The sequence below is a fragment of the Anomaloglossus baeobatrachus genome, chromosome 7 (genome assembly GCF_048569485.1).
Source record: "Anomaloglossus baeobatrachus isolate aAnoBae1 chromosome 7, aAnoBae1.hap1, whole genome shotgun sequence".
Classification (NCBI taxonomy): domain Eukaryota; kingdom Metazoa; phylum Chordata; class Amphibia; order Anura; family Aromobatidae; genus Anomaloglossus; species Anomaloglossus baeobatrachus.
This window is the reverse complement of record NC_134359.1, coordinates 59446245-59460393: the sequence shown is the minus strand read 5'-3', so window position 1 is coordinate 59460393 and position 14149 is coordinate 59446245. Positions and strand designations below refer to the sequence as shown.

The 14149-nt window shown below is 47.3% G+C and overlaps 1 protein-coding gene across 4 annotated transcripts in view; it reads left to right on the top strand.

Annotated features, from left to right (window-relative positions):
* Positions 1-14149, top strand: part of LOC142245060 (neurabin-1-like) — a 208833-nt gene that overhangs the window by 59567 nt on the left and 135117 nt on the right. For all 4 annotated transcript variants that reach the window (XM_075317337.1, XM_075317334.1, XM_075317335.1 and 1 more), the window contains exons 5-7: positions 458-562; positions 2491-2620; positions 10877-11023. In XM_075317337.1, the coding sequence (XP_075173452.1) occupies positions 458-562; positions 2491-2620; positions 10877-11023 (382 nt within the window). The remainder of the gene's footprint in view (positions 1-457; positions 563-2490; positions 2621-10876; positions 11024-14149) is intronic.

Genomic DNA, 14149 nt, shown 5'->3' with positions numbered 1-14149 from the left:
TCTATCTCCACAGCTCAAACACGAAACTCGTAGCAAAAGTGGTTTTCTGACTTAATAAAAAAGCTGCACCCAGGCAGCAATACAATAAAATATATGTATTCCCCCATATCAACACTATACACAAAACATATCCTCGTTTTTGTGTATAAAAAACCAGTCTAAAATATGTTCATTTTCATTTTTTTTTGTGGATCACTAAATGCAAAAATAATAATTTTTCTTTTTTTTTTTTTTTTTGCTTGTCATGAACGGACACATTGACCTTTTGTGTAAAATTGATCCTTTCAGGACACCATAGCCATGTGTCTGTCAATATTGACTCTTATTACCCAATCACTATAAGTCTGTTAATGATTGACAATCACCACCATTCTGGACGGACGTCCTGGCTGTTTCTATTTCTGTTTTTCTTACCTTTTTTTTAATATTCAGATTGTTTGGTTTTTTTCCTCTTTAGAATTGAAGTCAATGACCAAATTGTGGAAGTCGATGGTACAAGTCTAGTTGGGGTCACTCAGCTCTTTGCTGCTACAGTGCTGAAAAACACCAAAGGTGCTGTCAGGTGGGTACGTCCTCAGGTTATGGGTGTGGAACTGCCGGTATATGGATTGGGTTAACAATTAATGTTTAGGCTTTATGTATTGTGACCACAATGTGTGTTGGAGTTTTGTTTTTGTTTTTTTGCTGCAGTTTTGGCAGGAACTATCCAAAATTGGAAGATAATAGAGTGAATGACTATAAAGTGGCTGTAGTGGTGCCTAGCTGGCATTGATCATCAGTGAGACTTGGGCTATGGTCACATATTGCATATTTGTCACAGCAAAACCTGCTCTCTTGGCAGTAAATGAGATGTGTGTATTTATTTTTTATTTTATTTTTATTGCAGCAGCTTTTTTTTTTTTTTTTTGTTATTGCTGCAAGTCTTATTTATTTACCGTATTTTTCACTTTATAAGACGCATCTGATTATAAGACGCACCCCCAAATTTGGTGAAGGAAAGAGAATTTTTTTTTTAATGTTAAATGGGGTCCATCCTATAATGCGAGTGTCCATCTAACAAATCATATAGGGTATATGTCCCTCATAGCCCCCCATCCTAAAATTATCCCCCTTAATCTGGATATGGCCCCCTTATTTTGAATATAGCCCCCTTGTGCTGGCACACGTTCCCCTGTGCTGCCTATGGCCCCCTATGGATTGCACACGTTCCCCTGTGCTGCCTATGGCCCCCTATGGATTGCACACATTCCCCTGTGCTGCCTATGGCCCCCTATGGATTGCACACGTTCCCCTGTGCTGCCTATGGCCCCCTATGGATTGCACACGTTCCCCTGTGCTGCCTATGGCCCCCTATGGATTGCACACGTTCCCCTGTGTTAGATATCGCCCCCAGGCTGCTGCCCATAGTAAAATAAAACACTCTTTCCTTACCTTCTCCAGCGCTGTCCCTCCTGTCTCCCTCCATGCTTCAGTTCCTCCACTTCCTGGTTCTTGCTGCCGGTCATGTGATCGGCACAGCAGAGTGATATCTCTGCATGCCTGATCACAGTGGAAGCAGGGACACCGGGGAGAAGCTTTTTTATTTAGGATGAGCAGCAGGATTGGGGCCATATCTAACACAGGGGGGGTATGTGCCATCACAGTGGGACGCAGGCTCATATAATATGCACCGCTCCCCCAGCCCGTTACTGCGGTGCGGTTTCAGTACCACGCTGATGGACCGCGGCTGTGCATATTTATATGAGCGGGAGCAGGAGATCTAAGGCGCCCCACTCACACTTGCACTATTTTCACGCAATCGGAATCCGTCACTACTGTATTACAGTTCATTTATTTACAGTGGAAGAACGACACCATGTGGACACATGCGGGTAGTGCATGAGTCATGCTGTCGTTCTTCCACTGTAAATAAATGAACTGTAAACATTAGTGACTGAGTCCGTTTGCGTTGAAACAACGCAGATGTGAAACCAGCCTTACGCTGCCGCCCGCAGCGTTCACCTGCCCCCAGCAGCGGTCCAGAGCGGACCCTGCAAAATAAATAAATATAATGTGTATATATATATATTGGGCTTATATGACGCACCCCCTACTTTCCCCCAAAATTTGGGGGAACAAAAGTGCATCTTATAAAGCAAAAAATACAGTATTTATTTATTTTTTGCTACATTTTTGGTGCAGATATTTCCCCACTTATTGAGTGAAATCTGCATCAAAAAGGCTGAAAAAAATTGACTATCTGCAAATTTTAAATCTGCAAGTAAAAAAAAAATGAGCAGCGTGCGCTTGAGACTTCAGTGATCTCGTATCTCAGCATTAGTCTGCTCACCCATGGGACACTCGGACATGTCCAGGTTGCCAAAACGTAAAGCCACTCTTTCCCCGTTCCGACTCATGAAGGCCGTCTAAGAGGGTATAAGCACATGGTGGTTCTGGCAGGGCAGAGCACATTATATATGTCTTCATTGTCTTTATTTTTGTTAATTTTAGGTTCCTCATTGGGAGAGAGAAGCCAGGAACGCAGAGTGAGGTGGCTCGTCTCATCAGTGAGACTCTGGAGCAGGAGAGATGTCAGCAGCAGATGTATGACCATCAGTACTCGGAGGGCAGCACCGGGCAGGTAATAGAGGACAGTCCCCTCCCCGCTATCATATACAGTTTGTAAGCAAAAGTATTCTGCCCCCCACACATTACACCTATAGGTGCTTCTCTGACCTCACATTCTGAATCCATAGATATTTAATATTGGGTTGTTCCCTCTTTTATAGCTGTAGCAGATCCCACTCTATTGGGAAGGTTTTCTACAAGATTTTGGAAGTGTCTGTAGGAATTTTTGCTTCTTCATCCAGAAGAGCATTTGTAAGGCCAGACACCGACGGTGGAGGAGAGGACCGGGCTTACATTTTCTCTTCTATTTCATCCCAAAGGTGTTAGTTGGGGTTAAGGTCAGGCCTCTGTGGGACCGGTCAAGGTCTTCCACCCCAAATTCTCCCAACCATGTCTTTAAGGTCTATTTGTACTGGTCACATTTGATGGGGCACCAAAAAGAGCCTTCCGCGAACTGTTTCCATTAAGTTGGAGGCTACAATGGTAGCCAAAATGTCTTGTGTGCTCGAACATTAAAGAGGTTGTCCACTACTTTAAAATCGATGGCCTATCCTGAGAATAGGTCATCAATATCTGATCATCCGCCACCCCCGCCTATCAGCTGTTTTCTGTTCCACCACTCGCAGCAGACAACCTCAAATGCTCAGTTCCGGAGCTGTCCTGTCTTCTAATAGCAGCTGGGAACTGCACACCCGCCTCCTATTGATTTGAGTTGGAGGCGGATGTGCAGTACCTGTCCGCGACCACTATGAGAAGACTGGGAAACCCCAGAACTGGGCATTTCCAGACGCCTGTTGGTGGTGGTATCGAGAACAGCTGATCGGCAGAGGTGTTGAGTATCGGACCCTGGCTGATCACACTTTGATGACCTAACCCAAGGAAAATCCATCACTGTAAAAGTAGTGGACAACCTCTTTAAGATTTCTCTTCACTGGAGCTAAGAGGCCGATCATTGAAGAGCAACCCTATAGTATTATCCCTCCACCACCAAACTTTACAATGAACACAATGCTTTCAGGTAAGTAGCGTTCTCCTGATATTCACTAAACCCAAACTCGTCTATCAGATGCCAGACAGAGAAGTGTGATCCATCATTGCACAGAACATATTTCCACTGCTCCATAGTCCAGTGATGGCGGCTGCTTTACACCACTCCATCCATCGCTTGGCATTGTGCTTGGTGGTGTACGTCTTGGTTTATTGTACGTTTTGACTAAAAGGATCAATCAAAGAATATCCCGGATACTGTTATGAGTTTTCACCCTACCTCTGTCATAGTGATTTGCAAATGGCTCCTCACCATGTGAAGCATGTGAAGGAATGAATATATATATATATATATATATATATATATATATATATATATATATATATATATATATATATATATATATATATATATATATATATATATATATATATATATATATATATATATATATATATATATATATTAATATTATATTTTATATATATATATATTAATATTATATTTTATATATATATATATTAATATTATATTTTATATATATATATATATATATTAATATTATATTTTATATATATATATATATATATATATTAATATTATATTTTATATATATATATATATTAATATTATATTTTATATATATATATATATATATATATATATATATATATATTATTATATTTCTTCGGCGCTCCATTGGGAGACCCAGACGATTGGGTGTATAGTACTGCCTCCGGAGGCCACACAAAGCATTACACTAAAAAGTGTAAGGCCCCTCCCCTTCTGGCTATACACCCCCAGTGGGATCACTGGCTCACCAGTTTTCTGCTTTGTGCGAAGGAGGTCAGACATCCACGCATAGCTCCACTGTTTTTAGTCAGCAGCAGCTGCTGACTTTGTCGGATGGAAGAAAAGTGGGCCCATATGGGGCCCCCAGCATGCTCCCTTCTCACCCCACTTTTGTCGGGTGTTTGTTAAGGTTGAGGTACCCATTGCGGGTACGGAGGCTGGAGCCCACATGCTGTTTTCCTTCCCCATCCCCCCTCAGGGCTCTGGGTGAAGTGGGATCTTACAGGTCTCCAGGCACTGAGACCGGGCTCCATCCACAGACCCAGAGAACCTGCTGGATATGGAGCTGAGTATCGTCAGGGACAGGGCCCTGCTACATTAAGGTACTCTGTGTCCCCGTACATCGCGCACACACACACCAGCATTGCTGGGAGTACTAGTGCGCCGGGGACAACAGCGCGGAGCGCTCGTGCTATCATTCACGGCAGCTTTGCTGTGTGAATTTATGTATTGGGAACTGCCGCGCCGGGCCGCTGCTAGGTGTTTTTACACTGTGGCGCGGCTGGGACTTGTGGTGCGCCGGGGACTCCGCGCTGGCCGTGCACATAGGACGGCCGCGCTTATTACTCGAGTCCCCGGCTTTGCGGCCTAGTTTTCGTTTCGTTCCCGCCCCCAGCCCTGCCAGTCAGGGGAGAGGCGGGACGCTGTACAGAAAGTCAGCGCCGAGGGCTGGAGTCTGCTTTGCATTCTCCAGCCCCCTTCACTGGACACAGTGGGACGCCGGTTTCCCGCTCTTGCCTGGGGCTCGCCCACGGCCCGCCCCTCGTCACACGAGCTGGAGAAGGACGCCGGCAGCCATTCCTGCAGTCCGAGCTGGCAGCCAGGCACAGGACTCTGGCGACCACACACCCGCCTATAGGCGGGCGGTAAGCAGCACCTGAAGTGCTGACCCCACTAAATATCGTTGTGTCCATTTGTATTTTATGCTTACACTGCACTGTAGGTCGCTATTTTTGGCTATATGCCCTCTTAGATGGCGAGACAACAGCAGCAAAAAAGCAAGGGTGCTAAAGCACAGGCTTTCTATGCTGCTTGTATTGCATGTGCTGAAGTGTTCATTTGTACTTATGCTTGTATGCTATACATTGCACTGTACGGTCGTTATTCTTGGCTATATTCTCCTAGAATGGCTAGACTACAGCAGCAAAAAAGCAAAGGTGCTAGGGCACAGTTTTTCTAGGCTGCTTGTATTGCATGTGCTGAAGTGTTCATTTGTACTTATGCTTGTATGCTATACATTGCACTGTACGGTCGTTATTCTTGGCTATATTCTCCTAGAATGGCTAGACTACAGCAGCAAAAAAGCAAAGGTGCTAGGGCACAGTTTTTCTAGGCTGCTTGTATTGCATGTGCTGAAGTGTTCATTTGTACTTATGCTTGTATGCTATACATTGCACTGTACGGTCGCTATTCTTGGCGATAGGCTCCTAGATGGCTAGACTACAGCAGCAAAAAAGCAACACAGGCTTTCTATGCTGCTTTTACTGCATGTGATACTGTTCCACCGGCAGGTTCCACTGACCCCCGTTGTGTGCAATGCTCCCCTGTAGCACTTGGTCAGCCGGGGTCTCTACTAGAGGTGGCCAAAGGAACCACCTGTAAACCCTGTCCATGGACAGGGACGGTGTTGCAGTTTCGGCTGATAGATTGTCATGGGATAGTGACTTGCAGTCCAGACAGGCCATGGGCAATCTTGATCATTGCTCCCTGGCCACCCTCATTTGGAACAAAATCAGTGCTCCGGGGGGGTCCCAGGCATTCCAGGGTGAAGGCTCTGACACGGACGACAGTCCCAGTCAGCCTAAGCGAGCTCGCTGGGAGCGGCACTCGGCCTCATCACTAGTCAGGGTCACAGCAGAGGACTCTCTGTATGATGAGGCAGACGTAGCTGATCAGGACTTTGATCCTGACACCGCTCTCAATCCGGATACACCGGATGGTGACGCCATGGTGACTGATCTTATAGCGTCCAGCAATGGCATGTTGGATATCTCTCCCCCAGCTCCTTCAGTGGAGGAGTCAGCTTCCCAGCAGGAGAAATCCCATTTCAGTATCTCAAGCGTCCATTGAGTACTTTTCTGGCCACGCTGACTTCAGAGAAGCAGTGCAGAATCACCACGCTTACCAGATAAGCGTTTCTCCAAATGTATTAAGGATACATGTTATCCCTTTCCCCCTGACGTGGTCAGGCGCTGGACCCAGGGTCCAAAGGTGGATCCCCCAATCTCCAGGCTTGCGGCTAGATCCATAGTTGCAGTGGAGATGGGACTTCACTTAAAGATGCCATTGACAGACAGATGGACCTCTGGTTGAAATCTGTCTATGAAGCTATCGGCGTGTCGGTTGCTCCGGCATTCGCAGCCGTATGGGCACTCTAAGCTATGTCAGCTGGTCTTGCGCAGCTGGTCTTGAGCACAGGTACATCTGTGCCGCAGGTAGCGTCCTTATCCTCGCAATGTCTGCATTGCGACTTACCCTATTAATGCTGTCCGAGAGAGACAGTCGAGGTTTCGGTCCTTCCCAGGCTCGGGCAGGTCCAAATTGTCCTAGTCCAAAAGGGCTCAAAAGGCTCAGAGGGGCTCAGATTCCAGGCGGGCCCAATCACGCCCAAGGAAGGCAGCCAGAGGAACCGCTTCCAAGGCGGTCTCCTCATGACTTTAAGCTCTCTCTCTCCGCATCCGCGGTTGGTGGCAGACTCTCTCGCCTTGGCGACATTTAGCTGCCACAGGTCACAGACCGGTGGGTGAGAGACATTGTGTCTCACGTGTACAGGATAGAGTTCTGTTCTCGGCCTCCGGCTCGATTCTTCAGAACTTCCCCACCTACCCACCGAGCCGATGCTCTTCTGCAGGCAGAAGGAGTGGTAATTCCTGTTCCTCTTCAGGAACAAGACACGGTTCTTCCTCCAATCTGATTGTGGGGGACCTAAAACTGCTCAACAAGCACGTGAAGGCCAGGCGGTTCCGGATGGCATCCCTCCGCTCCGTCATTGCCTCAATGTCTCAAGGAGATTTCCTAGCATCAATAGACACAGGATGCTTATCTCCACGTGCCGATTGCTCCAGAGCACCAACGTTTGCTACGTTTCGTTATTGAAGACGAGCATCTTCAGTTCGTAACCCTGCCCTTCGGTCTGGCGACAGCCCTACGGGTTTTTCACCAAGTTCAGGGCAGCAGTGGGAGCAGTCCTGCACTCTCGGGGTCACTCGGTGATCCTTCCTTGGACGGTCGACTGGTCAAGGCACCCTCTCAAGAGGCATGCCAACACAGCCTGAGCGTAGCGCTGGAGACTCTCCAGAGTTTCGGGTGGATCATCAACTTCTCAAGGTTAAATCTGACACCGACCCAATCGCTGACATATCTGGGCATGGAGTGTCACGCTCCCTCAGCGATAGTGAAGCTTCCGCTGGACACGTTCACTACAGACGGGGGTGCAGTCTCTCCTTCACGCCCAGTCACACCCCTTAACACGACTCATGCAGAGGCAGTCACTTTCGCGCAGTTTCACCTGCGTCCACTCCAATGTGGCATTCTTTGCCAATGGGATGGGAAGTCGACGTCCCTAGAAGGAACGTCCCCCTTCTCAGACGGTCAAGGACTCTCTTCAGAGGAGTCCATCCTTCAAATCAATGTGCTGGAAATCTGGGCAGTGTATCTTGCCCTGCAAGCCTTCCAGCCGTGGCTGGAAAGCACACACATCCGAATTCAGTCGGACAACTCCACAGCGGTGGCATACATCTACCACCAAGGCGGAACACGCAGTCGGCAAGCCTCCCAGGAAGTCCGGCGGAGTCTGATGGGGGTGGAAGACAGAGAATCCACCATATCCGCAGTTCACATCCCGGGCGCAGAAAACTGGGAAGCAGACTTCCTCAGTTGCCAGGGTATGGACGCAGGGGAAGGGTATCTTCACCCGGACGGTTTTCAGGAAATCTGTCAACGCTGGGGGATGCGGAACGTCGACCTAATAGCGTCTCGGCACAACAACAAGGTTCCGATTTTCATGGCGCGGTATCACGATCAAAGAGCTCTGGCGGCAGACGCCTTAGTTCAGGTTTGGTCGCAGTTCCAGCTACCTATGTGTTCCCCCTCTGACACTGCTGCCCAGAGGGCTACGCAACATCAGGTCCGTTTGCCGCCGCGCCATCCTCATCGCCACAGACTGGCCGAGGAGGTCGTAGTCCCCGGATCTGTGGCATCTCACGGTCTGCCAACCGTGGGCACTACCAGCCCGGCCAGACTTACTGTCCCAAGGGCCGTTTTTTCCATCTGAATTCTACGGCCCTGAACCTGACGGTATGGCCTTTGAGTCCTGAATCCTAGCGTCTTCAGGATTATCTCAGGACGTCATTGCCACCATGAGACAGACTAGAAAACCGACGTCTGCCAAGATCTACCACAGGATGTGGAGGATATTCTTCTCTTAATGCTCTACTCAGGGAGTGTCTCCCTGCCCATTTGCATTCCCTACTTTTCCTTCCTTCCTGCAATCTGGTTTGGAAAAAGGTTGTCACTCGGCTCCCTCAAAGGACAAGTCTCAGCGCTATCTGTATTCTTCAGAAGCGCCTAGCACCACTTCCTCAGGTACACACGTTCCTGCAGGAGGTTTGTCACATTGTCCCTCTGTACAAACGGCCGTTGGACCCATGGGATCTGAACAGGGTACTAATTGCTCTCCAGAAGCTGCCCTTCGAGCCTCTGAGAGATGTTTCACTCTCTCGACTTTCCCAGAAGAAGGCCTTTCTGGTAGCGGTCACGTCTCTTAGGAGAGTGTCCGAGCTAGCAGCGCTGTCATCCAAAAGCTTCCTTCCTGGTGTTCCACCAAGGCAAGGCAGTGCTGCGCCCGATTCCGGAGTTCTCCCTAAGGTGGTATCCCCCTTTCATCTCAATCAGGATATCTCCTTACCTTCCTTTTGCCTCATCCATTTCATCGATATGAAATGGATTTGCATTTGTTGGATCTGGTGAGAGCACTCAGAATCTACATTTCCCGCACGGCGCCTCTGCGCCGCTCGGATGCACTCTCTGTGCTTGTCGCTAATCAGCGTAAAGAGTCGCAGGCTTCCAAATCCACCCTGGCTCGATGGTTCAAGGAACCAATTCTTGAAGCCTACTGTTCTGCTGGGCTTCCGGTTCCATCAGGGCTGAAAGCCCATTTTACCAGAGCCGTGGGTGCGCCCTAGGCATTACGGCACCAGGCTACGGCTCAGCAGGTGTGCCAGGCAGCTACCTGGTCGAGTCTGCACACTTTCACCAAGCATTGTCAGGTGCATACCTACGCTTAGGCGGATGCCAGCTTAGGTAGAAGAGTCCTGCAGGCGGCGGTTGCCTCCTTGTAGGGAAGGGCTGTTTTACAGCTCTAACATGAGGTATTTCTTTACCCACCCAGGGACAGCTTTTGGACGTCCCAATCGTCTGGGTCTCCCAATGGAGCGCCGAAGAAGAAGGGAATTTTGTTACTTACCGTAAATTCCTTTTCTTCTAGCTCCTATTGGGAGACCCAGCACCCGCCCTGTTGTCCTTCGGGATTTTTGGTTGTTTTTCGGGTACACATGTTGTTCATGTTGAATGGTTTTCAGTTCTCCGATGTTACTTCGGAGTGAATTTGTTTAAACCAGTTATTGGCTTTCCTCCTTCTTGCTTTTGCACTAAAACTGGTGAGCCAGTGATCCCACTGGGGGTGTATAGCCAGAAGGGGAGGGGCCTTACACTTTTTAGTGTAATGCTTTGTGTGGCCTCCGGAGGCAGTACTATACACCCAATCGTCTGGGTCTCCCAATAGGAGCTAGAAGAAAAGGAATTTACGGTAAGTAACAAAATTCCCTTCTTTATATATATATATATATATATTATATTATATTATATTATATTATATTATATTATATTATATTATATTTTATATATATTAATATTATATTTTATATATATATATATTAATATATAATATTTTTTATATATATATATATATATATATATATATTACTATATTATATATATATATATATATATATATATATATTACTATATTATATATATATTATATATATTACTATATTATATATATATTATATATTACTATATTATATATATATATTATATATTACTATATTATATATATATATATTACATTATATTTATATATATATATATATATATATATATATATATATTACATTATATTTATATATATATATATAATTTGCCACTTTGGCTAATAGGACAGCCCTACTATTATAAGGGCATTTACTTATATTTGGGAATACAAATAAACATGTCTTCACTGCTGTAACCCATTGACTTTAGTATTGCAGTCCTGTATTCTTGCTCTGTTGCTTTACATGTGCAGAACATCTGTTTTCATCCTTATAAGTTTACAAATGTAGAATTTTTGGCAAACCTGTGATTTTTTTTTTTTTTTTTTATCGGCAGGAAGAAGATTTTGAAGAGGATGATGAGGATAATCTAGGGTCACATCTACATGGAAATTCCGTGGAAGTGTTTGAGTTGGCAGAAAGTGACGATATAAGCTTTCCTTCTGATATGGACGCCTCTCAGCTGGCACTCAAGTTTAAAGAGGTAGACCTCTGCCAATGTGACCATCCCCATACTACTCAGTGTGTGGACATTACAGATGTACGGGAGCTGGTTGCCTTTCATGTAACTGGGCCATGAAATTTCCTAAAATTGTTTCCAACCTTGCAGAACAGTAGGCTGTGTATAGAACAAATTAGAAATGTCTCCCATGGATATCAGCTGTTTCATGGTGGTCGTTGCTCACGGGATTTGACAAAAAGCGTATAGGGATTGAAAAAAAGGATACTATGCAATGGGTACAAAGTATTACATAGTATCTATTTACATTATTGATTGCAAGAAGTTCTCCAGAGAAAAGGAGATACTTGAGTCCTATAAAGGAACGTTGCCATAGGCTGGACCATATAAGTATGACGGACGTGGCTCCCACTACCAGAACCATCCGTGCATCTCGCATGTTGTCAGTGGAGAGGTGGCCGCTCTTTTGAGGCTTTATCCAATCAATGAAGTTCCAAAAATCGTCCAAAATATAAAGTTCCGTAATTATGCCATGAATTTGGGAGATGGGAATATCCCTTTTCTTTGTCGCTCCTTATTGGGAGACCCAGACAATTGGGTGTATAGCTATGCCTCCGGAGGCCACACAAAGTATTACACTAAAAGTGTAAAGCCCCTCCCCTTCAGCCTATACACCCCCCGTGCTGCCACGGGCTCATCAGTTTTTATGCTTTGTGCGAAGGAGGCAGACATCCACGCATAGCTCCACAGCTTAGTCAGCAGCAGCTGCTGACTATGTCGGATGGAAGAAAAGAGGGCCCATAACAGGGCCCCCAGCATGCTCCCTTCTCACCCCACTCTTGTCGGAGGTGTTGTTAAGGTTGAGGTATCCATTGCGGGTACGGAGGCTGGAGCCCACATGCTGCTTTCCTTCCCCATCCCTCAATTAGGGCTCTGGGTGAAGTGGGATCCTTTCGGTCTCCAGGCACAGGAGACCGTGCTCCATCCACAGCTCCTGAGGACCATGCTGGATAGGAGCCGAGTATCGTTCAGGGACATGGCCCTGCTACTTTGAGGTACTCTGTGTCCCCGTGGGGACCGCGCACAGCAACACTCCAGCATTGCTGGGTGTGCTAGTGCACCGTGGACAGCAGCGCTGACTGCGTTTGTGCCATTACACACTTCAGCGTCGCTGAGTGTGTTCGTGTAGGGGGACTGCCGCGCTGACCGCCGCTGCCATGGTTATCACTGCGGCGCGGCTGGGACTGTTAGTGCGCCGGGGACTTCCGCGCCGACCGCGCTTATACGGCGGCTGCGCTTATAACTCGAGTCCCCGGCTTTTGCGGCCTAGTCTCGTTTTCTTCCCGCCCCCAGCCCTGCCAGTCAGGGGAAGGGCGGGACGCTGTACAGGTCGGCAGCACTGAGGGCTGGAGCATGCTTTGCATACTCCACCCCCCTCACTCTACACAGTGGGGCACCAGTTCCCGCACTTTTTCTGGGTCACGCCCACGGCTCCCTCCTCTCCTCAGGACGCCGGCAGCCATTCCTCTCAGCTCTGCTAACGCTGGAGAGGAGAGACAAGCTCAGGGAGACCCAGGCAGGATTTCTGGTGCCCACACAACCGCTTTGCGCAGGCGGTAGGCAGCACCTGTGGTGCTGGCCCCACTAGTGCAGAAGTGTACTTATAGATTATATGATTATAGACTATACTTTACACTGTATGGTGCACTGCAAAATTATGTGAAACACACAAAGGAATGATTAATCCAATTTTATTCATGAAATGTACATACAAATTAAAAACAGGAGTGCACACACATACTCCTGATTAGTAATACTCATCACTTATGAGGACATTGTAACCTCACTAACGTGGGGACCAAGACCGGATAAAAGTATATCCACTATGCTTAGGTGAGTAAACGGCAAATTGCCAATCACAATACCCCTAGGTTATCCCCAAGCATAGAGAGTGACTCCCTCAACCTAACTCTGATATCGGATAATGCAGTACTAACCCGGAGTGCACAATGCACGATCGGGTCACATATATGTTATAGGTACATACCGAAGGTCGGAGTAGGTAGGGGAGCCGGTCCAGAGTCCACGCCCGACGCACGTTTCGGATACCTTTTTCAGGGGCACCGCACGCTGTTGTGGACTCCTTTCCCCCTCCCCTAAATACCCCGTTGCCTCCAGGTGATGTCCATCTCACCGTCCGCCGTGCGCACGCGCCCACCGCGTCATGGGAGGATCGTATGCAGACCGGCGGTCAGCGGCGGCCCAAGTGCGCATGCGTTGGAGAAAATTCTCCGGTGACGTCATTGACGCATGCGCATGGCCGCCTAAGATGCCGCCGGGTGCATACACCCAAGACTCTCGTCTGGACGGCGCGCTAGGAGGGACAAGAAGGACATCACGGACAGGCGGACCAAAGTGACAGATGTATTACGTACTGCACATGATGTTGGTAACATAAAGGGCAAGCGTACCTTCTCCACATATATAGCTGTAGACTGTACATATGGCATATTATAAGTATCTGTGCACCAATCACATCAACGCGATGCATCCATAGTTAGACAGCCGTATAGCAACTCATATAAGGAGTACATGCCGGTTCGGCTACAAGTCATAGTCACATCAGGGGTACATCCAAACGGTTAAACCATATACAAATCATATCTCAACCACCTGAGCACATATACGTTCGGATGGACCCATGAATATGATACCATGTGACAAAGATTATCTTAAAAAAGGCCTGCACAGTCTCACAATACTCAAAGGAGACATCATATTGACGGATCAGTGCATTCACACATATCGTCCATACACGCGGACGTGACCACAATCGGGAGCCCCCAGACACAGCCAGAAGTCCCGAGGTGGTCACTACCACGTCAAGGTACAAGGCAGAAGAGGCCATGCATCCCAAATGTGTTGTAAATCCACATCCAGAATGGGAACATATCCACCTATTCCTGCATGTGGGCGTGACCAACGCCGGCGCCCCCGGCCAAAGCCAAGAAGCACCACCGTGGACACGCCCACATACATCCAACCAAACATCATCCACCATAGCATCACAAATGTCACCCAAACACATCAAATGCACATTTAGTAATTATGTGTGGCTAAGCGACATCGCAAAAACCACACTGGGAGTAA